Below are 27,091 nucleotides of genomic sequence, written 5' to 3' on the forward strand. Positions count from 1 at the left end.
TAGCAGACAAAAAATGAAAAATGAAATTGCAGCAAGAGAGCATGGCAAACCTGAGACCTATTAGTGCATACATCTGCTTAAAAACTAAAAAGATAGAAAGAGAAAGCTAACAAACTACAATAAAAGTTATGTCTTCAAAGCAATAGGTTATAACAGGGTGGGAAATGTTTAATTTGTTTGCATATGCCTGCAAAAGGGTCACTATCTTTCTGAAAGATCCGGTATTTTTCACAGCATCAGATTTACGGCTAAAAGCCATAGCAGTATTTATTATTATGCTTTTCCCACCCTGGCAGAGAATAAACATGAATTAAGAAGCACAGTAGAAGTGAAAAACAAAGAGGAAGAGGAGAGAGAAAGCAGCAGAGAAAGACAGAAAAGGTGAATACAGAGCTACAGAAGTGTTTATTGAGCATGCTACAGAGGTAAGCAGAGTACACACAAAATGAAATTAAACAACCATCAAACCTCCCAACTTTGTTAGAAAATTAATTTTTAATTGTGCCACTTTCAAACTATACTGAATTTTACAATTCTAAAGATGTAAAAACTCAACTAATAGAAAATATACATGACCATTTTCTCTACATAGATAACAGAATCTATGAATCTTGAAACTAAGTACATCAATTTCAAAAAGTATTGGTCATTTAAACAGAATCAAGGTAACAGTTCAGATTGACAGAGAACTGCTTTCAAATTAACTGGATCTGTAGATTCTGAGCCATGTTTATAGTAAAGTCAGATTAATTTCTAAATATAAAATATTTTGAAGAGATTTATTAAAACTGAATATTACAATGCAAGGTAAATTAAGACTAAAGGCACATAAACTTTGGTCCCACCTGGTTGTCAGTTTTAAAAAACTGCCACAAAATTTCCTGCAAGTGTTTGTTTGCAGCGAACTTTCTTTATCATTGAAAAATACATGCACCATTTCCTGAACTAGCTTGACCAGTCTGTACATGCTCAGAAATCCACAACCATATTCCATATCTTAATTACAAACTAAAGATGGCAATATATATTTAAATGCACATAAGTCATGTCAACTTCAAAAACATCTACGAAAAATATTCAGCCACAAACAAGACATTACTTAGTGCTGACATTTATATGATACATCCCACAAGAGTGTGTACAAAAAGGTTAAGATTCCACAATGCTTTCCACACAGGGCTCAAAGTCACAGAAGTCACTTCTTGTCCTTTAAGAAATTAATATTCTGCACCTTGGTAATTTTAACAAATGCCTACATTCATAACTGAATCTAGACCAGAATCATAAAATACTAAAGGCCTTCTTTTTTTTTTTAAACAAAAAAAGCATAAAGCAAAAAGTAGCAAAATCAAATAGCAATGTTTTACTCTTTCAGTACAATGTATCTTACCAAATAAAAAGAAAATTAAGTGACAAGCCAGCAGATAAAGAAATCAGTTCCAAGCAGGAGAAACAAAAGCTTAACCTTTTTACACACCCCTGCCTAAACATATTCAAATTATCATGTAACAATGTGCCCCACACAACCAAATTCGCTTTCACTAGTTACGCAGTTCCAGCAGTACTAGCTTTCCTTTATAAGGCACGTATGTCAACTAAGTTGAAAAACTGTGGTATTAACTTGAAATCTTTCAAACAAAGTGATGGTTTATCTAAACAACAGTTGGACAACAGCAGTTAGTATCACTGCCCTTAAATTTTTCTCTTATTTTTCAAACAACCAAGGAATGATAACAGCATGGAAAACAGAAAGAAAATCCAAAAATAGAAGACAAACTCTGGTCCCCACTCTCCGGAACAGTCAATAGGTGACAACACCAAACAATGCAATACACCCTCATTTTCAATCTGCCTTTTTAAATAGTTGACTTAGAGAAAGAAACTCTCAGGTGGTGATTTTCTCCAAGGTTGTAATTGTGAAGATCAATCAAAGCCTGAATAGCTTCTTCTACTGTTGACATCTGAAGAAGTGCCATCTTGTGATCTCTTCTGAAACAAAATAATGGCATTAGGAAGTCGAACACCACAGGAGTTGTTCCTAATGTTTGCTTTGCTCTAGGCACTTTTCCATAAGACACACAGCAAAAAATGCAATTAGTCTGTCTTTTGTTACAACTACATACAGAAAAATTACTTACTGAAAAATTTAAATGCTTTCACAGTGCCTCCAGTGTTGGCAAACAGTGTGCGTAAATCCTCTTCTGCTACTGATGGTCTACAGACAAAAAACAAGCAGAATCAGAAAACAAATTAATTCACTGTGTTATGATTAACACAAAATACTACAGGCTTCCTGACAAGCAAGACTTACGGAATATTGGATAGATGAAGCGTTGCAGATGGAGGGAATATATTCTGAAAGTTTTTTGAACCAGGTTTCTTGAAACGATGCAGAGGTGAATTACCAAAATCTTTAGTCAGCCCTTGATCATCAAGACCCTCTCGAGGTAGTTGAACTGTTTGATGTTTAGAAAGGGTAACACGAATTATCTTCCCATACATTTTTTGTCCATTAAGATGGCTCATAGCTGAAAGAGACAAAAGGTTTCTCAATGTAGTATTACTTTCCAGTAGTATGTGACACATTATGCACAGACCTTCAAACAAGAAAAAAAAAAAACAAGAAAATCAAGTCAGTGAGCTAGAAGACTAATCGAAAACTAGGTCTGCAGAGTACACAAGGATTTAGAAAGTCAGTTTCAACTTTTGAATTATTCTACACTGTCAGGCTTTTGAAATACATGTGGATGAAAAAAGATTTCAGATCTTGTCAGTAACTAGGATACAAGAACTTTCAGATGTAAACATCCTTAGTTCACCTGATTTTACATAGCTTAATTTTTTGGGAATATGAATAGAAATCTAATCTTACCCAGCTGGGACTGGTTTCCATCAGCCATCTGTATAAGAGCACTGTCTTTCTTATTGTATAAAATCTTCACACGCTGCACATCACCATAAACACCTTTTCAAAGTCAAAGGTAACCCAAAAGAAAAAGTTTATTTTAAAGCCAGTCAACTAAGTTACATATTTTCACATACCAATGGAACATTCAGACAGCAACAAGATCACTCGCTCGAACTCAACACTCTCACAAATGAATAAAGGAGATAAAGATTTTGAATAGTGAGTTTTGAAAAGAATTTCTGATAAACCCTCAAAGCTATGTGAGTGATATTAAATTAAAGACCATGCAAAATATATTAGCATGCATTAAAAGAAAATCTGTGTCTATGGAGAGTTTTAAACAGCAAAAGAAAAACAGCAAAAGATTTACTACTCAATTTTAAGCCAAAGTGCTAGCTACAAATAAGAATTAAGGTGAAATAAAACAAAACCAACAAAAAAAAAACAACAAAACAGAACAAAATCAAATCAATAATAAAAGTATAGTGCTAACAATAACATACCGAAGAGGGTAAACAGACTTTGGGGCGTAACCATCTTTAGAAGGAGAGAAGAGCAAGCAGCGTAAGACAAGAAGAGAGAAGAGTCGAGGAAGAGCGGAGATGAACAGATCATCCATAACGAAGGGTGGTTCCCGCAGAATGGTGAGGTGGTCATGGATCATGGTTTCAAGGCGGTTAATTGGGGCAAGTTGGTCCGAGGAACATTTTGTTCAAGCACAGAAGCATGAACATAGGGAATGAAGACAGGGAACGTAGACAAAGACGAGGAGAAAAGGGTAAAATGGGGAGGGGCATGGGAATTTGGGCAAAGACAAGGAAAGGGAAGTTGAACACAAAGGGAAAAGGATGAAATGGGGAGGGGGAAACAGCAATGCAGAAGAAAAAAAAATAAGTGGGGAACAAAAAAATAAAATATAGGTCAGTACATAGGAAATGCAGGAATTTGGTCAGAAAATGGTTGGTTTATGTACTGTACAAGAAAAACTGAGTAAAATGTAGTCACCCAAGACAAATATGGGTAAAGTACATTCATATCAAGAGTAAACTACAGCATTTCATCTCAACACGAAAATAAATAAAAAAGCATGCAATAGAAATTTTGAAATTTAAACTTCAACTGCGTAAGCATGGCTGGTTATGAAATGCAGGCAAAGAAATCTTTCAAAATGGCACTCTGACCTAAAACATTTTAGCATGCAAGACTGTGGATGACAAAATAGTACCAGATGATAAAATAAGCTTAATGATTTCTAGTGACAGAGGCCAGTTAAAAATGGAACAGCTAGACTGAAACAAACTTCCCACATTTCATACCAGCTTTCACAGCCATCAAAATAAAAATAAAGGACGGTAAAGATGCATAACCAAACAAACTCCTTTAGATTTCAAAGTTAGCAAGAAAGATACAGTTAAGGTGAAAGTGCTTTGTCAATTTTTCCTTATTATTTTTAGACAAATGAGAAACTGCAATGAAAAAAAATTACTAAGAGAGACTGGAAGAGTGCTTCGTCAAGATCTTTGGGAGAACCTTTAAAGAAAAATGTGTTAGAGTAGTTCACGTAAATTAAGACCTTACAATGTGAGATACAAGCATGAAATGAAGCAGCAAACAATTAGAAGAAACAAAACAGGAATTCTAGTTTAAATGGTCATAACTGCAAAATAAAACAAAAAACTTTCAATTCAAATGTGAAACATGCAATAGTTACCATACTTTAAGAAAAAATAGGTAGCCAACTATCAAAGGACATTTTAAGTCATTAGCTACCTCAGAAAACAAAAGTATTTAACAAAGAAGACTTCAAAATTAACTTTGGGACAGTAGTAAGGTAATAAATATAACAGCAAAAATATTATGAGCTTAAAATCCAAACATAAGAGGCCAAATACAAAGAAATAAAATGATGACCAATGAAGTATGGGTAAAGAGGGGAAAAAAAGTGTCAAATTATTTCACTGACCTCTTCATTTAAATTGCTAACCAAGAGAACTGTATTGCCACCGGCTGAGACTCCAGGCATTCCCACACGGCCAGCAGCAGCAGCTGCAGCTGCAGCAGCAGCATTTGGAATAGCCAGAGGACTCAGAGCTCCTGGAACAGCTGCAACAGGAAGCCCTAATTTTAAAATAAAGCATATTTTACGAAACACACACAAGTCGCTTACGAAAACAGCACCTATATCAGTACAAGTGTTGAATATGACTCTACAAAGCTGACCATTCTAGCTGCTGTAGATGTCCAGAGAGTTGTAAAATGAATTAAATGAACGTGAGGGATAGAAATATTAAATATGATTCAAATCAAATCTTCAAAGAGATGAGGTATAAAAACTACTCTCTCCTCTTTTCAAATAAGCATTCTTGTGCACCAGAACTGCTCCCCACTGTATTTATATCACCCTTTGAGAGGTATTGCTCACTTCAACTTCATGCTTCATCCATTATACTCTAGAGCTAGTCAAGAGAAAAGGCCTATCCATCTCTCACACCATAATGAGCTGAGGAGGCACAAGGCTGCACCAAACTGGTTATTCCATAGTTTTATATAATCTGATTCCCTAAAAAAGCACTTTACCACTCCAAGGAAACTGAGATCCTACAGAAATCTGAATGTTTCACATGGTGATGTCACTGCTGTACCTGGCAAGTATGCTAATTCCAGGAGCTGTGAAAGATTTTTGCAACATACATGCACTGTAGACAGCTCATACAAGAATATCCTTACATATTTTAATCAAATTCTTATTTGCATATTTCACAAAGTCCACTAAAAGGATATTTATGTAGCAAAATATGTAAAAAGAACAGGAATAGAACTTAAAGTGTTTTATTTTCTCTTCTGAAATTGGCTTCTCCAATTTCACATTTTGGCAAAATTTCAGATGTTTGCATGATGATGCTAAGCTAGCAAAGTTTCTGACCAGTCTTCCAACACACCAGGTAGACAGCCTAAATATAATCTTTTACACCAAACAATACTTTCTTCCCAGATTTATTTCAGAGGAAGACAACAGGAAAAAGCAAAGTTCTTCAGTTTCAGTCAATGACCAAATATTAAGCAGAAAACAGTAAATATAGTCATCGGTATTAATGACAAATACCCCAGATTTAGTATCACAAGGGAAAACATGGAGGGAGAAGAAAGTTATTACCATGGGGGGTGAAAGAGGTTATTGTATGATTATTAAATATCTAGAAAATACATCTATATTTATTTCTACTATTTAGTTAGCTTTTGCTAAACAAATCAATGAAAAATCAAACAATTAAAAAAAAAAAAAAAAGAGATTTTCCCAGGCTGGACAAATGTCTTCTCAAAGAGAACAGGACATAAATCCCTATTTTTCTAAAGTGCTGAAGGATTAATTAATTACTGCTCAATTATGACTCGAAAAATACGTTCTGGTCATTTCTTGTCAAAGCCCACACAGAAATAAAAACAAAAATAAAATAAAATAAAAAAAGGAAATTAAAGATACAGAATACTTTCTGATAAATCAATAGCATAGTTAGTACTCATAGACCAAATCAGATATATAAAGTAATAAGTAATGAAAATATTTAGAAAATTCTAGTAATCTCTCAGAACAAGATAAAGGGAAAATTTACTTGAATCGAGGCAATAAATACAATCTTTTTATCACATCACTCGTGATATTTGTGGAACTGTCTAACACAAAACAGAAAGAAAAACCTTGTCCTTCTTCCACTGAAACAAAAGCCCTTATCAGCATTTCAAACAGCATTTGATGGTCTATGGAAACAGCAGCCAATTATATTAAATAAAGTGATATATAATATGCTTCAGCACATAAGCCAAGCACTAGCTACTTTGGGTCTAAGAAAGTACTTCTCTCAGGCATGCTAACACGTGATCGTCCATTATAAGGCTGTCCTAGGTCTTCTATGCGAGAACATAGAAGTAACAGCATCTGTCAGAGAGAGGATATCAAATTAGACCACTGCTGCCATACAAACACGTAGTGATTACTGTTTCCTAAAACCAATTCTGTGATACAGGAAAGTGTAAATACAATCCTATATACCTACACAAATGTTTGTTTTGTTCTTGGGGTAAAACTGAAGAATATGGCTTTACTGTCAAGAAGAAACTACTTGTAAAAGAGACAGTTAAAGAAAGTATTCTTCCAGATGAAACAAAGCAGCTTACTGCCAAAAGCAGACTGTGATACAAAGGAAAATCTGGGAATATAAAACGCAAATTCTCAAGTAACAGTTTTTAAAAACTGAAGTTCTGCTCTACAAGTTATATTTTGGAAATTTAATTTAAGTGTTTGGTATCACATATACTGAATTTGTTTACACTCAGCTAGCGTGGAGGTCATAGAGACACAAACATGAAGAATGATGGTAAAGTACTACAGACTTTCAGCTAACAATTTGCTTTATACTAGCTTAGCAGCAACCATTTAGGTATGAGAAAACGTCAAAATATTAGTGTCCTTCAAGTCTTTTAATGTGTCTAAAGCACCTCTCCATAGCTTTAGAAACTCTAAGCTAGTCCAGCACATCAAGAAATAAAGGAATTTGAAGATGCCTAACAAAGTTATTAAGGCTTTTTCCATAATTGGATGTAGTGGCACAACTGATACTTTAAAAGCTAAAATTCTTCATCGCGTTAAACTTTCTACAGGATTCTCTTGATCCTACTGATGAAGTAAAAAGCAAAGATTAATTTAACAGCATTCATACAGAAATGTTTTCAACTGTTATCCTCTGAAACAGATTCATTTAATAAGAATTTTAAGAAGGGGAAATTAGTGAAAAGTTATAGTAAAAAAGCCTAGGAAAGACAGCAAGAAATAATACCGTAGGAGTCATAACAACAGCATATTTCTAGCTGTAGTAATAAACAGTTAAATTGAAGTTAAACTATTATATATCTTGCAATTATAAGTAGTTTTTGTATAGCATTTTATTTAGCATTTCATTTTTATTTAGTGGTTCATTAAAATATAGCTGCTATTTACACAAAAGGCTTTTTTCCCTGAAAGATCTTCCATAACTTTTCTTTACTTCACATATAAAAAAACCCCCACATTCCAGGGAAATAAAAAAAGAAAGCCTAATTCTGATACGATGACCATGACAGTCATTTGAAAGCAGTCCCATTTGTTTCATTAGTAATTTTGCACTTCATTCAAAAGATAGTAAGACTCACTGAAAATATGTCCGATTTACAGTTTCTAAGATTTCTGACAACTCAGCTTTATCACAGCTGAGGAGGCAGTATATGAACAAGTAACAATGCATGTGAGCCTGGATAATCTACACATGCAAAAATTTTCTACTTGGTTATACAGCACACAGCTCTCATTTCCTGGAAGGGTCAGACATATCACAAGATTTCCATTTTTTATGGGTTTATTTTATAGGTCTCTAAAATTTGCCAGTCAACAGAAGTAAAAATCTTGTTTTATGAATAAAATTTAGATTATGGTTTTCGATCATCACTCAACTTGTTGATTATTTAATGACTTACCTGCAACTATTAGAAACTGTTGCTACTTTATCAAGAAATGCACTGTATTGGAAAGCTTGGTTATGGTTAACTTAATTTTAGTTTCCAACAATTACAAATAACAGGACTTTGTTTCTTCTGGATATTAATGAAAACATACAAACATTTTTAGGCCCTTCTTCCTGGCCATTGAGCCTTTATCCTCAAGACAGCATGCCATATATTACTAATTCCCAGCTTTTTTTTTTTTGTGTGACTTCTCAAGTACAAATGACTAATGATACTTTATTAATAGGCAAATTAAAGCTATACTAAAAATTATGTGTGAAAACAACAGGTAGTAGAAGTAATCATCTTAATGTAGATATGTAAAACTATGACTGCATTGGATTTAGTCCCTAGTTGGGCTACAAACTTCTTTGTGACCTTATGTCAAGTAATCACTACCTCCTGGCACTCGATACTTTGCTCTCTGCCTTCTTATACTTAGCCTGAAAGGGTTTAGGGGGACAATAGGAGGCTCTTTGAAAAATCTGTGCTTAATCACCCAAGAACTTTCACATTTTAGGTTTTATTACAGCACATCATGAAGTTACGGTTCCTGAAGAAGAGGGTAATTTCATGCAGGAGGTAACTGAGGTATAAACACACACACATACAATATTCAATCATACAGACTGAAGCACCAAGATTAATACAAGAGTGTCATCCTGTCACTAAATCTCTACTCATAAAATATTTAACCTACACCTCACTTCTGACATATGGATTACTTTATGCACTTTAGAAAAAAGCACCAAAGCTGTACAACAATCCACTATGTAACAGCATAATGCAACAGAAATCAAGGTCAAAACTGAAGTCTTACCACATTTTCTGTTAGAGATCTCATACACATACTAAAAACAGCGACAGCAAAAGTTTTAGCAAGAATGCCACAGGTGCAAAGTAGCATTGCTGCAAACATACTAGAACTTGAAGAGCATCACATCAAGCTCAAAATGGAGCTCCACTCTTTTGTGGTGAAGCACACCCTTTGGGAACCATCAGTGAATACTGAATGGCAGATAATCTACCTAAGTACACTCTGAAGCTATCTTTATCACTACTGACATTAGAGAAGACAATTCTAAAGCAAATAAAAATATAAAATATGAAGATAAAAAAGAAGCAGGAGGAAGGTCACTGCTATCATTCTGCCATACTTCACAATCACAGTTTCCCAACCTTCATCTTACAACTCTCTGAACTTACAGCTGTTCTCACCTTTCTTCTTTTGAGTATGTGAATAAAAACACAGCCATAAATCCATTCAGGCTTTCAAGTTTTTTCCGTTTTCTCTTTTCATATTGATGTCATGTATTTTATGCCCTCCCCCCCCCCCCCACATAGAGAGCCTCATACCTCCATATTCAAACAAGTATAATTCCCATTACGACAACTATTTGATTGGCTAATGCAACAGTAATACTAACAGAACCTTTTTGTGAAGTTTTTCAGCAGTAGAGCTTGAAGGCTGTGATAATAAGGCAAGCAGGAGGCAATAAAAATTAAAGAGGAAACTAATACAAAGATCAGAGTATTTCTATTTGCCAGATGAAGCAAAGTTAAGATACACAAAACTCACCCAACGGGTCATTAGCAGAATCAGAAAAGGTACCTCCCTCTCTTACAATATAAAATCTGCATTAATAACCAAGATAAATATGACTGACTTCACTGATGCTCAGGACACTTTCAAGAACTGCAGTTTAAGTTACTTGTGTCACATCCCTTTTATTTTTTCTGTTGTTAGGGACAACACTGCAGTTGAAGACATGCATTCAGAGTGAGAGCTTATTTATTGTTTGTGCATTTCTCATTTGTCATGCATTCTCTCATTCTCTTCTCCAAGGCTTCTAAAGATAATGCAATGGTATTACAACAATTCACACTGCAACATAAACTCAATAGGCCTCAGGACACCACTGCAATTTAAGACTAATTAGTATCTTCATCAAGTGACTGCAACACATAACAATAGAGTCAGTCATACCTAGAAGAGAAGTCTCCTTTGCAAATGCTGCAGCAATAGCTGGGTCCAGCGCTGGTTGTCCATCACCAGATGGAAGATCAGGACGAGTGTAGTCCCTGCTTTTATCATTGTTGTACTTGACATTTAAATTCACCAATTTGGAAAAATCAATCCGTAGAGTACAGCAAGCATTATAAATATTCTGACCATCTAGGGCCTGCAAAAAGGAAACAATTTATTTTAAATAATACACAATATGGGTTGGTCAGCACGTAATTATTTATCCCTCTTACTAGCTAGCTTAAAACCAATTAAGATTACAATGCATTAACCTCTCTTAACATGATTCCAGGATGCTTGATGTTTATTTCTCTTATCAAGATTGTTCATGTAGCAAGGTGCAGAGAAGTCAGCACAGTCAAACTTCTGCTGAATATAATTTAACCTGTATTTCACAGTATAGCTTTAATGCAGGCAAAATGCCAAACATTTCTCAAAAAGTCAAAAAAATAAATAATCACACTAGAAGTCTACAAAAAGCTGACTTAAGAAGGTATCAAAAAATCTAGGCTTACTCACATAAAGTAGATGGCTCTGTGCCAAACTAGCGTATTTGTTCCTGCCTGCTTTTACTCTCCTCTTAGAGGTAATTAGTGCCAAAATTGAAAAAAAGAAAAAAAAAACAAAAAACATTACCTGCTAGTCTAATGGTACACCTTAATAATAATAAAAAAAAATCCTATTTTCACAATTTTTACTTTTTAGTGGATGCCTACTAACAACAGAATTCACACCAGCTCTTACCATGGTACCACATCTATGTGGAAACGTTCTCCATTAAGACCTAATTATATATGTTTCAATCTTTTTCATTCTATACCAGACTAATTTAATTCCATCTGAATTTTGAGCATGCTTTCATATAGTACGTATAGCTGTAAATGCTACACAGAAGAAATAAAACTTTTCAAAGCAAGTTATTTTACGTTTCCAAGAAACACAGATCATTCAACAGAAACCCTCGATTTTCAAATACAAAAGTATTACTCAATACAATGAATTGAGTAATACTACACAGAAATACATCAGCTCTGGACCAAAGCAAGCTAGCTTAGTTATACCTACAAAACTTTCCAGCTCATTCAAGTTCTGAAAAGATGAACTACTTTGAATTAAGTGTTGCACAAAACAATTAGACTTGTTGGTCATGGAAAGCAACATAGCTATTTTCATACAGCAATGAATCCGGGACCTGAACGTCCCATAGACAACTCACTATGTCTGGATTAGTAAGGTTGTCCTTTCCTACAAAATGTATTATCACAGCTAATATATCGCCAGGGTTTATGAAACTATTTAAAAGAATTAACAGCATTAGCAGCCAATGTACAAGAACACAAGTTAGTACCACTAGAACTTTCAGGTACTAGGAAAATAAAAGAACAAGTAAAGAGCGAAATAAAAAAAAAAAGAAACTTGACAATCTAGACATTTGTCTCAACAAATACTTCTGCTTGAAATTCAGATGAAATAATATTGGCAATGCAAAGCATACCTTCTAAAATCCACTAACGCAGGGATTAAGTCCAGTTTACACAACCAGAGTTTACTCTGGAACAACACAATTACCATAAAGAAAACATTTTTCTTATAATAATGAAAACTAGGTATGACTGGAACCAAAAGGCAGCTCCTTTTTAGCTAAGTACAGATCACAGGAAAGCACTAAGTACTTAAAACGCAGTCAAGACTCTCATTACACCTCCATGTATAGTCTATAGACAATCTAACTTACGGCTAGAAGGATGTTGCTAAAAATCCTTAGCCTTAAAAAAAGGTAGCAAGCCAAAACACTACCTGTGTTTGTATTTTCCAAACAGGTCAATACTTAACAGAAGCATGTAAGTAACCAAAAGCCACAGTGAAACTACAAAAAGAAACTAGAAACAATGTTTTCAAAAGGATATATCACAGTAGTTTAAGATTTAAAAAAAGAAAAAGTGATCCTCACAAAAAGATACTCCAACTCAGGTAGCTCAAAGGTTATACTGTAAATCTCTCTTGGGAGAGATGTATCCTCAGTGTATCCTTTGGATAAGTATTTGAATGGAAATTGTTTCTTTTCAGACAAATGCCTTGGATACAAGAAGTTTCTGTGGCTAAACAATGTATATAAACCACAGACCATTATTCAAAACTAAGATTCTTGCATGCAGTTCTTTTAATGAAAGACTATTTACACATCACGTTCTTCTCTACAAAGCGGGAGCATCCAGGAAACAAATACTATTACTGCATTTGCTGGGCTTTCTGACACAACGGGCACAATCTAGCACTCTTCAGTTGATCCAAGCACTGCCTATCATTTCAGCACAATAGTCTTCTTCAGGATTCAGGGAGCATGAAAATCCTTAATAAAATAATCAAGGGTAACTGTCCTGAAGCTAAATATCTTAACTGGAAATGCTGTGGCTTTCTGTTTAGAAAATGACCACAGCAAGCTCACATTAGATTTTATGGTAACAAAGCCTGGCAGAGGTCTTCTCTGCAGACTGCTAGCAGAAGAGCCATCACGAAGCAGTCACTCAAAGAAACTGGAAAGAAGGCATCTCCAGTGTGGAGTCAGACCTTAAAAGAACTTCTGTAGAGAAACTAATTCTTGGTACTCCAGAACACCTGCATGCCATCTTATGTTCAAATGACTAAGTACAACAGATACTCAGTAGATATGCAATATTTTCAACTCATATTGGGTCAAGATGACTTTCGTGCACAGCATTACTCCCAGTATCAAACCAAAAGAAGACATCAGTGCTGTTCCAATGTTTGCAAGGGCTGCTCCAAAAGTAATGCCTCCTATCTGATTATGCTGGTCCACATGGAGTGTGGCAGGAGAGGTTGAACTTTCCCCACCAATATTTCGTTACGTTGTTGCTGTGTGACAGATGATAGCAGAGGGGCAGTCTGACAGAATGGTGTCTGACATGGAAGTGCTCATGAAGCAAAGGAGTGCCGCTGAATTCCTCCATGCAGAAAAAAATTGTATCAACATACCCCAATGCTTGCTGAACATTTATGGAGACCAAACAGTGAGTGCTAGCATAGTGAGGCAGTGGATGGTGCATTTCAGCAGCTGCAAAAGTGAAGTGAAAAACAAGTCACATTCCCAGACAATCATGCACACCTGTCACATCACCAAATGAGTGTCTCAATCAGCTCATCAAGGCAAACTGGCAGAATATGATCAGGGAACTGTGTATGGAGCTGACTATTGGCTTAATTGCATTGGAAACTATAGTGGCAAAACTGGAATATCTCAGTTTTCATCAGGTGTGTGTCCCACAAATGCCCACATAGGAAGAGAAAGAATACGGTATGCAAGCCTGTTAGGATCTACAGAACCAATACAAAGCTGAAGGTGACAGTTTGCCTGGATCACCTTGTTACTAGTGATGTGACACAATGTCACCACTATGAGCTGGAGTGAAAACAGCAGTCCATGGAGCAGTGACCTGAATTCCTCATTGAAGAAAAAGATCAAGATGCAGCCCTCTGCAGGTAAACTGATCTGGCTGTGTTTTAAGATAGGAAAGGGGTTATCTTTCTGGATTTCCCAGAGTCTGAACAAACCATCAACTCTGACCATTACATCATGACACCAACTAAGCTAAAGGCTCAAACTTTCTGAGTCTGCCAGAGAAGAAGATAACCGTACTCTTAGCTTCAGGGCCCATAGCAGTCTGAAGACCCTGCAGCACACGGCCAACTTTGGTTGGCATGTCTTACCACATCCACCTTATAGTTTAGATTTGGCAACTTCTGACCTCCTTCTTATAAAGCCGATGAAAGATAGACTTCACAGGCAACATTTTCCTAGCAACAATGCCATCACAGCACCCGTGAAACAATGGGTTACCTCTGCTGGCACAGATCTGTATGGAGTGCAACACACAGGCTCTTGTTCACCGTTGGCAAAAACACATAGCTAATGGTGGTGACTGTTGAAAAGCAGTGTTTTGTAGCTGAGGATTTGCTCTATCAAATATTGTTACTGTGCTCTTTGTATTTGTTGTTGTTTCCATGGAAATACATAGAAGGCATTACTTTCATAGCAACCTAAGCAGGTTTTCTGCTTCTGTTGAGGGCACTATCATTTAGTGTGAAAATGTGCTGGCTTTGATGCACAAAAAATTTCCATATGAATACAGACACCTCCAGAATATCCCTTTGTTTTACCAGAGGAAGCACAACAGTTCAGTGTGCTCTAGTGCTGCACATTCTCACACTTTCTCCAAACCATGGCTAGACTCCTGCACTGAAAGTAATAACCTCAAGTTTGTCTTCACCTTTAGTTACAGATATAATGAACTATAACGACCCAATCTGAAGGTGGAGATGAAACATGAATCAGTGTAGCCACAGTTTACTTTTACAGGAAATGAGTTTCTCACATAGCAAGTGGAGCAGGAATGCAATCTTTCACTACTTGCTCATTTGGATAGCAGGAGTCCCACAGGGCTAGAGGCTTCATATTGTACATTCTTGCCAGTGTCACTAGTTTCTCAGAACCTTCAAAAGAGTAACATCTCTCCTTGGTACTTACATCACTTGAGTTTTTCAAATTGCTCTTTAACTTCCTTAATAAAGTCTTCAATTTCTATTAAGACCACATTCTGATTTCCTGTGAAGAGTGCCAGTGGAAAATTAAATTTCCCCATTATCCTCTACAGTAACAACTGATGGAAAACAAATTGAAAATTTCTTTACTCTTTTACCATGATTTTAATTTTGAATGCCATGTAACTTAAATGTTGCCACCACATCCTCTTGCTTCTACCACTATTTCCAGCTGAATTTAAGCTGTAGGCTTTTTCCTTATCGTGTGACTTCCATTCCTTTTGTCAGTTTTGATTTGGTGACTTCATCTTTTATCACATTAATTTAATCGTAACAACAGTATTAATTTTACTCTATCTCTGGGAGAGAAAAGAGGAAGGAGAAAAAATAAAAATCAAGTCTTCCTTCATTAAAGCATTTACTTAGAAATCAGTTAAAATAAGAAGCTATAAACCTATCCCTGTTTCAATTTGTCACTAAGATAGGCTTCAAGATAACTCTGACAATAACTGCACATGCAGGTATCACTGTTATTCAATTAAGTTTAGTCATTCACACATGAGCGGCCATTAATGAACAGCTACCCTAGTTAAAACATGCAAAACCAGAGCAAATACATGTGTTGTTTTGTTTTGAACATTATGACCAATATATGTCCCGCAAGCTAGTATCAATTTATCAGAATTCAGCGTCAGCAGATTCCTTATTTCCTTTCATACTTTACATACCTCATCCTGTGTTATTTTGTCACTTTTTAGAATACAGAATTATACTGATTCAAATTGCTACAGTTCATTTCACAGATGCCGTCTTTCCATTAAATCTTCTGATAACAGTTTAAGATTCAAAAAATGAAGTCAAGATTATGAAGTAAAACATATCAACTATTATTGAAAAACAACTTCCCAAATGTTGATCACAACTGAATTACAACATCCGCAGGAAATACCTGAAGAACACTGGGATCAAAACGTATCTCAACTGTGAATCCAAATGACTTACAGTCAATTCCCACAGCAATTTCAGGTTAAAGATCTAGCTTTTATGTCATTGTAAGTCTATTTACAAACCTGACAGCTGCATCCAATCCACACAAATTTTTTTTCCCCCACTAGTTACAGTAATACATTTGCACACTCCTCCCACCTAATATTTTATATATAACATGACAGTAAACAATATCCCTAATTAAAATTGGACTCCAAAGTCTACAAATATTTCCAGACTACTTTGCTGAGGTAGACTATCTTAAAGCAGATCATCATAAAACAAGTTGAAAAATCTGCTTGTCCTACGCTAGCATTACTTTTTCTCAAAAGGAAAAGCACTTATACACTGCCTTTTGAAAAGATCTCTTATTTTTTGCGATTCCCTGTCTTGGCGGCCTCATACTTTTAATCAACATTCATTACTTCATATGATGACAAGAATGAAAATAACAATCCTCCACTTTTTAATGACAGTCTTTATCCCAATAGTCATCATTCTTTAATAAGCCAGTAGAAAGCAAAGCCTGTTTTTTGTTTCCTCTACTACCAAATACTCTTTATCAACTTCATCTGAGGCATGAGCTTTTTACTTTTATATAATATTCTTTCTAAGCTGCCAAGCAACACTTAACCAGCACATCAATTTTAACCAACCTTCCAAAAACACAAACTGCACGTGAATGTTAAAGAATATAAATTAATTATATTTAACCCTTAAAAGTTAGAATAAAAAATGTTATATATATAAATATATACATAAAACATACATTATACACACACACACACACACACACACACACAATCTAGTCTTTGCCTCTGGTTTACTTTTCTTGTTGTCATGAATGTAGTTACATCGCTACCACTTAATTCAAAATGTCTGGTCTTGATGACATGTTGTCGATCTTTGTCAAAATGATATAAACTCCCAATTATTTTTTATTTTTAATGAACTCTTAAAAATGGAGGAGGAATATTGTAACTACAGTAGTCAGCGTTCTGCTAACATCGTATGAATGTCTAGAGCACAGAAACATATCTACCCTTAAAAGAAAACTATACTTACTAGTTTTGCTTGCTGTGCATTCACTGGATCACCATACTGGAGTAAAGCTTGAAACTGGTTATTCTTTGTGAATGTGATTATCTTCAATACAGCACCAAACTTAGAGAATATCTGTCAAAAACAAAGTTTTATACACATGTTCCTGCTAATTACAAGGTCAAATTAAAATGAAATTTGTCTTACCTGATGAAGAACATCCAGGGTTACAGGATAGTACATGTTGTCAATAATTATTCTAAGCACCGGACTTTGAGCTGGTGTAACTGCACTCTCACTAACGGTGGTCCCACTTATGGGAGCATTTGTTGCCTGCACAGCTGTCACTGCCTGAAGAACAGCTTGGGCCCGCTTGAAAAGAAAATTACAAAGATTTTACTATCTCAAGACAATAGCTAGAAATTAATTAGAAAATCACATGATTATTCAGAAAAAAAAAGTGAGGCAGAATAAATGTAATGCAGTCTAATCTATGAGAAAATAAAAACAAATACCTCAATTAAGCCTTCAAATTGCACAAATATCAATCTTCCTAGTAGCAAGCTTATTGTTCTACTATTAACAACAAAGAAACCATAGCATTTTGTGGATGCCAAAATTCCTTACAGACTCTTAAAAAGGAAAAAAGGTGCAGAAGCCAGTAATTTTTAAATCTCATTTTTTCAACAGTCTGTATTACAGTTAATATTTCACTGCCACTTTAATTACGTGGAAAGTTCTGTGACGAAGGAATAACACTGAACACTGTCAGGCTTCTCAGGTGTAACACACAGAAATAATGCACAAGATAGACAGCATCAGAAAGTATTATCCAGAGAGAGGTAAACAACCTGGTGCCTGTTATTTACCCTTCTTACTAAAAAGAGAAACAGAGAATCCTCTTCCACCACGGGTTCTTCTGTTTCCTTCTGGTTGTTTTTTTTAAATATCAAAAGCATGGTTTTAGAAATTCAAAGGTTTATGATGACATCACAAAAACAGACATCTACATAACTGCTGCTGGTGCCAAAACTGAAAGTATCAGAAAGATAATTTTTTTTCCTGAGAAAGAAAAAGTACTGGGTTAAGAAAAAAAAAAAAAAACGGTTTCAGTTACTACTTCCATTAGAACGGTCTCATGAAACAAAACAATACAAAACAACAAAGTGAACACACCAGGCAAAACTAACTATAATAACCACTAGAGTAAATCAGTGCATTATTTCAGAGGTATCAGAGCTACCTCATAATTTCATGTCTCACAACTTACACGATGCTCTTCAAACTGAAATGAATGAACGAGTTAAGGAAGGATTAAAAAAATTTAAAGACCTGATGAACGCTAGCTGAGAAAACAAAATTTAACTCTATTTAAAAATAATTTCTGTAATTCTATAGCAATGTCTTTTGATAAAGACATTCTTTTTCCCCCCTAATGTATGAGAAACACAAATTTCAAGCTGTTCAGATATTTGGCTGAGTTGCATTATTTCCTATTCCGTCTGTGAGCACAGAAGAAGCACACCAATTAAAATTCATGTATTTAAGTGATTGGAAAACATTGAACTGTGCAACTTACAGAACCAAAACTTTTGAGGTTACTTTTAACATAGAACCCTAGCACTCTTCATGAATGCTTACACATCATGCTTCACTGCACTAAAGTTACTGTAAATACATGATGGAATGAAGGAACGCATGTGACAACGTTCTTATACAAGGATAATCTATAAAATGAACACAACAGTGAACATTTTTTCAAAAAAGTTCAAAACCACGTTTAAGATTAATATAAATAGCCACTTCTGAAAATGAACATAAGAAAACAATCTTGAAATAATCACTGACTTGTGGTAAGTTAATCTTTTTTTCCCTTTGCAAAAAGTGGTCATCATACTGGGAAAACTTATTTTGCAAAGGCATTATTTTTGCTAATTTTTCCATTAGAAAAAAGACAAAAGTTTCTGTACTAGAATACTAGAAACGTATACGCATTTATCTTTCTTTTAAAATAGGTTCTGCAAAGGCAAGAACTAGATATTTTTTCTTCTGCTAACATGCAAGTTTATCTCTGCACTGTGCACTAATGTGTTCTTCATCAGGAACAGCAGATCACAGGAGAAGAGCCCACCAGTGCTACCAGAGTATTCATTCAAAGCACTGAAAGGTAGGCATTCGCGTTAGTCATTATCACTATGAAAATTTAAAGAGATTTAGAATCTCAGGTGTCAGAATTAATAAGTTAATTTTCTCATCTTACACTTTCTAAACTAAGACATAAATTAATTTTGTGAAAAAATTTCAAGTTAAAACATCTTCACAATCTTTCCTTTCACACTAAGTAAATTTATCCTAATGGCAGGATCACAGAGAAAACAAATCTTCATTACCAAAATCACTGGTAAAACTACAGTAGTGTTTGAATGTGGACAAAAGTACATTTAAATAACACGTATTCTTAACTGATGGTGGTATATTTCTCACATACCATACTGCCTACATTTCTAATACCATGTAATAACAAATATACCTGGTTCAGTGTATTATCAGTCTTCAGTTCTTTATGATTGGAATACTGGATATAGATAGGTTGGTTGCGAAGATGAGGTGTCACAGCTGAATAGTAATTAACCATAGTGATAGCTGCTTCTTCTGTTGCAAGTTCCAAAAAAGCCTATAAAATCAGGTTAAACAGATAAATTTCAAGTAGATAACCTTTGTATTAGAAGCACAAGAAAGAAGACACAAGAGTTTTGAGAACACATTTTGCCAAACACACATCTTTATAAGAGGTCATCCTCAATTACTAACTTTATTTGCCAAGCCACCTCCAAAAATTCATCTGAAGGAATGCAGAACTGAGTATTTAACTTACAGTATTTATCCTACTTCCTACTTTATTTAGCTCTTAACCAATCCACATTCCCAAACAGAATTTACAAGACAGCATAAGCTGACTGAAAGAAAGAAACAAAGGTTTTTACTCTCCTCTTCTTTCCTCATTAATAATTACTGTAGCATGACTTATTTCAATAGTATTTTAACAGCATATTTTGGAAAAAAAAAAAAATAAAAGCAGTAACAAATTACCTGATTTTTCCCTTTCAGCATCAGGATGTTGGTTACCTTACCAAACGGTAAGCCTAAAGCAATAACTTCTGTTTCTGTCACTTCCCCAGGCAGTTTTCTGATATGAAGAACACGAGAAGGAGCCCCATCCATTTTATCTTCACTTTTGAATTTCTTGTTGTCATTACCATTAGCTGAAAGACATATTAAGACTATTTGAAGAGTTTACTGCCATTATTTGTGCTTTGTTTAAAAATGCTTTTTATTATAAACATAAGAATTTTTTAGAACCACCTTGTCTTGTCTAAAAGAAAATGGGAGTGTTTAGAACAAATTCTGAAGAGGCAACTAAAAGAACATGAAGAAATTGTTACATGCACAGAGGAAAAGGATCTGGCAGCATTAGCTGACAGCCAGATGAATGCAAGCCAGTTGTGTGCTAAGGTGGCCAAGAAGGCTAATGGCTTCCTGGCTTTGTACCAGGAACAGTGCGGTCACAGCACCAGGGAGGCAATTGTCCCTCTGCGCTCAGCACTGCTAAGACTACACCATAAGTACTGCGTCCAGTTTCAGGCCCCTCACTACAAGGAAGTCACTGGAGTCCTGGATCGCATTCAACAAAGCTGGTAAGGGGTCTGGAATGTAAGTCTTACTAGGAACAGCTGAGGGAACTGGGATTGTTTTGTCTGGAGAACATGAGGCTCAGGGGAAACCTCATAGCTCACTAAAAACTACTGGAAAGGAGGTTGTAGCAAAATGAGACTAGTGCTCTTTTCCCATGTAACTAGCAACACTATGAGAGCTAACAGTCTCAAGTGGTAGTGTAGGTTTAGGTTGGATATCGGGAAAAATGTATGCTCCAAAAGAGTGGTGAGGGATTGGAAAAGGCAGCCCAGGGATGAGGTAGAGTCACCAGCCCTAGAGGCCTTCATGTAGACACAGCACAGAGGGACACGGCTTAGTGGGCATGGCAGTGACGTTGGGCTAGATGATCTTTTCCAATCTTAATGATGCTACGATTCTTGAAAGATGGACTGTTCAAGGATACCCCAACAGCTGTTTGTGACAGCTCATTTCCTAATCAAGATGAAAAGCACAGTACATTTTTTTCCACCTCATTTTCTGTGACGTATCATATAACGCTGTGTAAGAATACTAATTAAGATTCAGAGTGGCTGGCAAAAGAACTATAAAGTAGACAGAGGTAAACCAGTTCTGTTTTTTTGCTTTGTTTTTACCTTGAATGGAGACAGATGGCAATGGAATAAAGTAACTAGAAACATTACTAGTACAAGGCACAAAGCAGAAAAGTTACAAAGCAAATTTACTGATGCAAATACAGGAGAAGCAATTAATGCTAAGAAGAACCATTTTGAACCATGGGCTGATTCATAAGAAAGAGCAACTAATGATATAATGCAGTTAACAGGGAGGGAAAAGCAAGACAAATATTTCTACTAGAACAAGAAAAAAAAAAAAAACTATATTGTACAAAGCACCAGGAGATAGCTTTGAATGTTTTCCAGAATTCCTTGCACAGAATTTCAATAAAATTCATTAAAAAAAAAACTCAAGCTGGAACATATGAAATAAAGAGCTAGCTGGATGGAAGAAGTTCTGCTCTGGAAATATTTGCTTACTTTGGCTATAAAATAATAAAACCACTGCCTATAAATGTCACTGAAGCAATACCAGAAAGGATTAAAAGCTAAAGCACAATATTGTCTTACAATACAAGGATATTAATGAATTAATGTTGAAAATCAGAACACATTTAGATTTGAGAAAAACAAGGATTAAGACTTCCTTTTTTGTATTTCTGGCCATAAAACATGCAGTGAGATCTTTCATTTCATCTTTGAAAAAGCCACTCAGCAGCTATGTACTCTTCTAAAAAAGAAATTAAAAACAACCCTGTGACTAGAAGAAAAATATATCTAATTATTAGGGTTCAAATTCATGGGTCGATGAGGATTTAAAAAATAAATTTATGAACAAGACTAACTTTATTTACTAACTAAAAAATTAGAAGAAATAAGAGGGAGAGGCAAAAATCAATAGCAAGCATTTATGTTAAATCCTCCAAAAGCCTCACCTTCATAAGAAACCGATGACTGTGATTTCCAGAGGGAAGGGAATAAAGAAGTTTTCAGTTATCACTCGCGGTAACTACAGAATACACCTCAGATTTTGCATCCAGGAAAATTATTTAGACCTAACCTGATCACTTGCATGAAAATATTTCATTCATATGTGCCTAAGTTGGGAACAGTAAGCTATGCTTAGCATGCCTAAACTAAAATTAAGAATTTAAGGTCTTAGCTCAGTTTGCCTACACCATGACAACTCAGTCAATATTAAAAACACAGAATAGAATGAATTCATTTTTAGAAGTCAAGAATACCCACATTTCAGTTCTGGATCCAAACAGCCAGACCAAGTAACATATTTCAGTAACCTCTCAACACTTCTATCAAAACAGGCTAACTCCAGTTCTCTACAAACAGTTCCTATTTTCAGTAAATAGTCATTCCCTGTGTTTTCACTACTGGAAATGATAGGAAAGGAAAAAGAAAAAATCTGTACATCACAAATTATTTCTACCACTCTCTTATGTCTTTTCCTAACAGCTAAAGTTCCCGTTCTAATTCAGTGTTTTTGCTTTCCAGGTTCTTGCACCACTGAAGATTTTCTAAGTCTTTTTCTATTTGTTCTACAAAAACCGTAACAACATACGAACTGGTTAGAACTGAGGGTGTAGTATCCAACAGACATTGCTAGGACAGGATGAATGCAATAAGATCCATTTTCTTTTGCTCTGCTGCCACATCTCAAGAATACGACTTGGTTTGATATGTGTGGAGATTCAGGGAACATTCACTTTCAGAAGACAAAAGGTAGATAAAAATATGGAAAATAATACACACAAAAATATACAAAGTATTACACTAAAGAATGCAAGACAAAACACGGGTAGCCACTTGAGGATCTCTGGTAATAGTCCTACATAAATGAAAGTAAGCCTGACAGAGCCACTGATTTCGTATCGGCAGGAGCATACTTCAGACACTGAAAGCTAAACTTGTGATAAAATTCACAAAATGAAGCCATCAAAATTTACTGCAAAACATTTAATATTGGATAGAAAATGGGAAAAAAATAAATTGGTTATCTTGCTTTTCTTGAACACAGAAAAGAACACTTCTTTGTAATCTTCAATTATCCAGCCAGCATAGCTTAACACAAACTTACTACTTCAATAAGGGCAGTAACAAACACTGCCATATACTAAACATGTATGTACATAGACATGACTTTTCAAAACATTTGTCAATCGATGAAATTATCTTTTAGGACAAGCAGTAAAGTTTCTGGCATCACATGAAGCATCTCTCCCTAATTTTATACACTCTCTTATGTATCAGTTCAAGCAGTGCTTCTCAGAGACATCTTTAAACTATGCTTGTGTACAGAAAACCAGTATTCAAAACATGGAAACACAAATTGTGCAGAGCCACTGAAAGGTAAACTACTATTAAAGCACCAACGTCATTCTCTAGCAAAATAAAAAAAACCCAAGCACTGAGAAGAACATTATTCATATAGTCCGTTTTCAAGACAATCTGAAAGATGCTTCTGGAAAAAGGCAAAACTGCAGAAAACTGGGAAGGGGCAATCTCAAAAGCCAGCTAATCATTACTACCAAAGAAGTGCTATTAAAGTGGAAGCTAACCGGCAAGAAGTTATTCCACTAAAATAATAAGATCTGTTCTGTAATAGCCACTGCTCTGTTGCAAAGTCCTCTTTGGTTTTCCAGTAAGGAGAGAAAGAAAAATCCAGTTTCCATGCAACATCGGTTGGCTAACTTTAAGCAGAAGCTTGTTGCTACAAACGGCATTCAAAATCATTATTCTCCAGTCTAAGCAGGATCCTGCAGTCTAAACATAATCGACACATAAGCTACATCCCTACTGCACAGAAAACCAAGTCATGGAAATTGAAGGCGTAAGAGCTGATACAGCCTATTGAATGGGCATTATCTAAGCAATCTGTATCCTCTGACATTTGTAGTTAGAAACTTCTCTTTTATTAAAACAGGACTGAAAATCTATATATATGAGTAGAAAAATGAAGCCTAAGTTGAGTCTATTCAATCATTCAAGTTATAAAGATTCAATGTTCACAGGTAGTTTTTTCTACAGAAAAACAAATTCTAAAGTTCAATGTAACTCCTACACAAGAACAAGTAAGATTTTCTGCTGAGAACTAGTTTTGGAAACATTTTAATAACATTCCATCCTAAGGAATTTTTCTTTGCACACTTCCTTCCCTACAAAGATACTCATCAATACAACCTGAAATATTCTGAAGCCAAAATACAAAAGCTGGAAAATACAGACATTGTTTTACCTTGAAAATATATAAATCCTATGTTTTATGTATGTAATTTTCTATAACAATAATTGTAATGAATATTTACTCTAGAAATTAAGAGCTACAGCAGTAAATATTCTTTTCTTCCTCATTAATTTTCCTCAAAGCTCCCTCCTCTCACGTTCACAATTTCTCCCAGTACAGAAACTGTTCAGAGCAAAGATTTGGCACACAATAACGCTTAACTTGTTATTTCTTCGACATAAGGAGGAAAAAAAAAAAAAGGCAAACTATAAATCCTTTTATACCTGCAATAGTAGAAATAATTGATAAACCTGATTTCTGCACAAGTCACTCTGGATCACAATCATCACTACATCCCAACAACCAACTACAAAAGAAAGAAATTTAAGTGTTCATGCTCTCCTGGAACACTTATTTCATCTTCATCATACAATCACTTCATATAGAAAAGACAGGATCCTTACTATCAGATTTATTCATAGTTGCTGCTAATGTCAACAATATTTGTTCACCTAAGTTGAATATACTCAATGTTAAGAAGTAGCATCAGGCATATATCCGCATAGGAAATACTGACTAAAAGAAGGCAATGGAACTATGAAAATATTTAGTTTAAAATTGTGGATTCTGACCATAATCCACATTAAATATCACAGTAGTTACTGAAAACAATCACCTGTATTGATCAATGAAAGAAAATCACAAACAGAAAAGCTGCAACACAAAGAAACCACTACAGCTCCCTTTCTGAGGTTCCCCTAAGTGTACGTACCTGGCCTGACATGGATGACAGAAGATAGAAAGAGAGCATCTTTGTTAGGATCAAGTGAGAGTTTTGCTGCAGGAGTCAACAGGTTCCCAAAAAAGGGAAAATCAGATTCTTATTTTTCATACAGATAGCTCAGAATCCAAGCTAAAGATAAAATCTGGAATTCAGAATGCTTGAAATGAATAGTCGATAACACATGCAAGAAAGATAAAAACTATGAGAATAGAAAGTTCTGTAAAGCTTGCATTTTTTTATTCTAAAATTGCAGGCTACATGTTCTGTGTTAACTCTGTTGGACTTTTGTTGTTTTGAGGGTCTCTGGGGAGAGAGGAGCGTGTTCTCTAAGATTTTAAACTTAAAAGTATGTTATATCTTACTATCCTTGTCCTGTTAGGCCACTAATGCGCTGCAGAAATCTTACCCCTTAACTGAAGCATCCCATCAGTAATAACAGCTGGAGCCTCACTCCAGATACAGGCCACAAGGCAAAGGAAAATAATTAAATTAATCCTAAACTATAGAGAATATTGCTCATCAGCAATTTGAGTTCAAATAAATAACCACGGTCAGGCAGATAAAAGATTATCTATACTGCTTTTAATTAAGAACTAGAACAAGCACATCTGCATCCAGTCTGCTGCTGTTTCAAAATCCACTGATTATGTTTTCTAACTATAATACAGTTATAATGTGGTATATTGGCTGTTCAAAGTTGCACAGGACCATCCAAAACAAACATCAATCACTCTTGCCCTTAAGAAATATAAAAATACTATGGCTAGAGTGCAATGCAACTGAAATAAAATAAAAACAAGTTACGGCATAGCGATGCAGACAAATTAACTGAATTAATTCTAATAGCTGTATTCTCACTCTTGCATCTGGAGATGTGGTTTCAGTTGGTTTTCGGTGGTTGTTTTCTTCTTTGCTGTTTACCTCCCAAAGTTTCTTAATTTACAGAAAGATATAGTGTTCAAACATTCCGAGCATTAAAATTTAGATTGTCCACACACAAATGCCCACGAGTCTGCTCCAAAAATAATGCCTCCTTTTTTGCTATGTTGGTGATATGGCAGCAGAGGTTAAATCATCCAACCAATATTCCAGTACATTTTGTTGCTGTGTAACACTAGGCACTAGAGAGGTATTCTGACAAAACTACACTGACCACTGGAATGTGCTACTGAATTCCACCATGAAAAAAAAAATTGGCATCCACTTACACTCCTCCTCAATGCTTGCTGAATTTTTATGGAGAGCAAACAGTGGATGTCAGCACAGTGAGGTGGTCAGTGGTGCATTTCAGCAGTAGTGACAGTGGCAATGGGTAAACTCACATTGTCTGGCAGGGATTTTTACAAGTGCAGCATGCAGGCTATTGTTCATCACTGCTGAGAATTCATAGCTAATGGTGGTGGTGACTATGCTGAAAAGTAGTTTTTGTACCTGAGAATTTGCTCTATCAAATACTGTTATTGTGCTCATAGTTTCTTTTGTAGTTTCCATGCAAATAAATAGGAGGTACTACTTTAAGAGTGATCTATGTAAATTTTAGTCTATTATGACACTTTACAATCATGTGGTGCACTTAAAATCTTTCCAACTACTAACCAGAGTACGTACCAAAGTGGCCAAAAAAGGCCAACAGCACCCTGGATTGTATCAAAAACAGTGCAGTCAGCAGGACCAGAGAGGTGACCATATCATAGAATCATAGAATGAATGGCCTGGATTGAAAAGTACCTCAAATATCATATAGTTTCAACCTCCCTGCCACAGGCAGGGGCACCAACCACCAGACCAG

At 35.4% G+C, this 27,091-nt stretch overlaps 1 protein-coding gene across 6 annotated transcripts; it reads right to left on the reverse strand.

The window, feature by feature from the left end:
* Positions 1-386: 386 nt before the first annotated feature.
* Positions 387-20,335, reverse strand: PTBP2 (polypyrimidine tract binding protein 2). Of its 6 annotated transcripts, none has more exons than XM_010715608.3 (11): positions 20,142-20,335; positions 19,582-19,725; positions 17,259-17,423; positions 17,076-17,186; positions 10,428-10,623; positions 4,872-5,011; positions 3,412-3,445; positions 2,873-2,965; positions 2,312-2,528; positions 2,139-2,215; positions 387-1,989 (listed from the first exon to the last, which is right to left on the reverse strand). In XM_010715608.3, the coding sequence occupies exons 1-11, from the start codon at positions 20,271-20,273 to the stop codon at positions 1,949-1,951; spliced, it is 1,350 nt and encodes a 449-aa protein (XP_010713910.1). In that variant the 5' UTR covers positions 20,274-20,335; the 3' UTR covers positions 387-1,948. The 6 variants fall into 6 exon arrangements, with proteins under 6 accessions (XP_010713910.1, XP_010713914.1, XP_010713912.1 ...); XM_010715612.3 differs by having other exon boundaries at positions 387-1,986; positions 2,135-2,215; XM_010715610.3 differs by having other exon boundaries at positions 4,872-5,026.
* Between the last annotated feature and the right edge of the window lie 6,756 nt (positions 20,336-27,091).

The sequence above is a fragment of the Meleagris gallopavo genome, chromosome 10, assembly GCF_000146605.3.
Source record: "Meleagris gallopavo isolate NT-WF06-2002-E0010 breed Aviagen turkey brand Nicholas breeding stock chromosome 10, Turkey_5.1, whole genome shotgun sequence".
NCBI classification, from domain to species: Eukaryota; Metazoa; Chordata; class Aves; order Galliformes; family Phasianidae; genus Meleagris; species Meleagris gallopavo.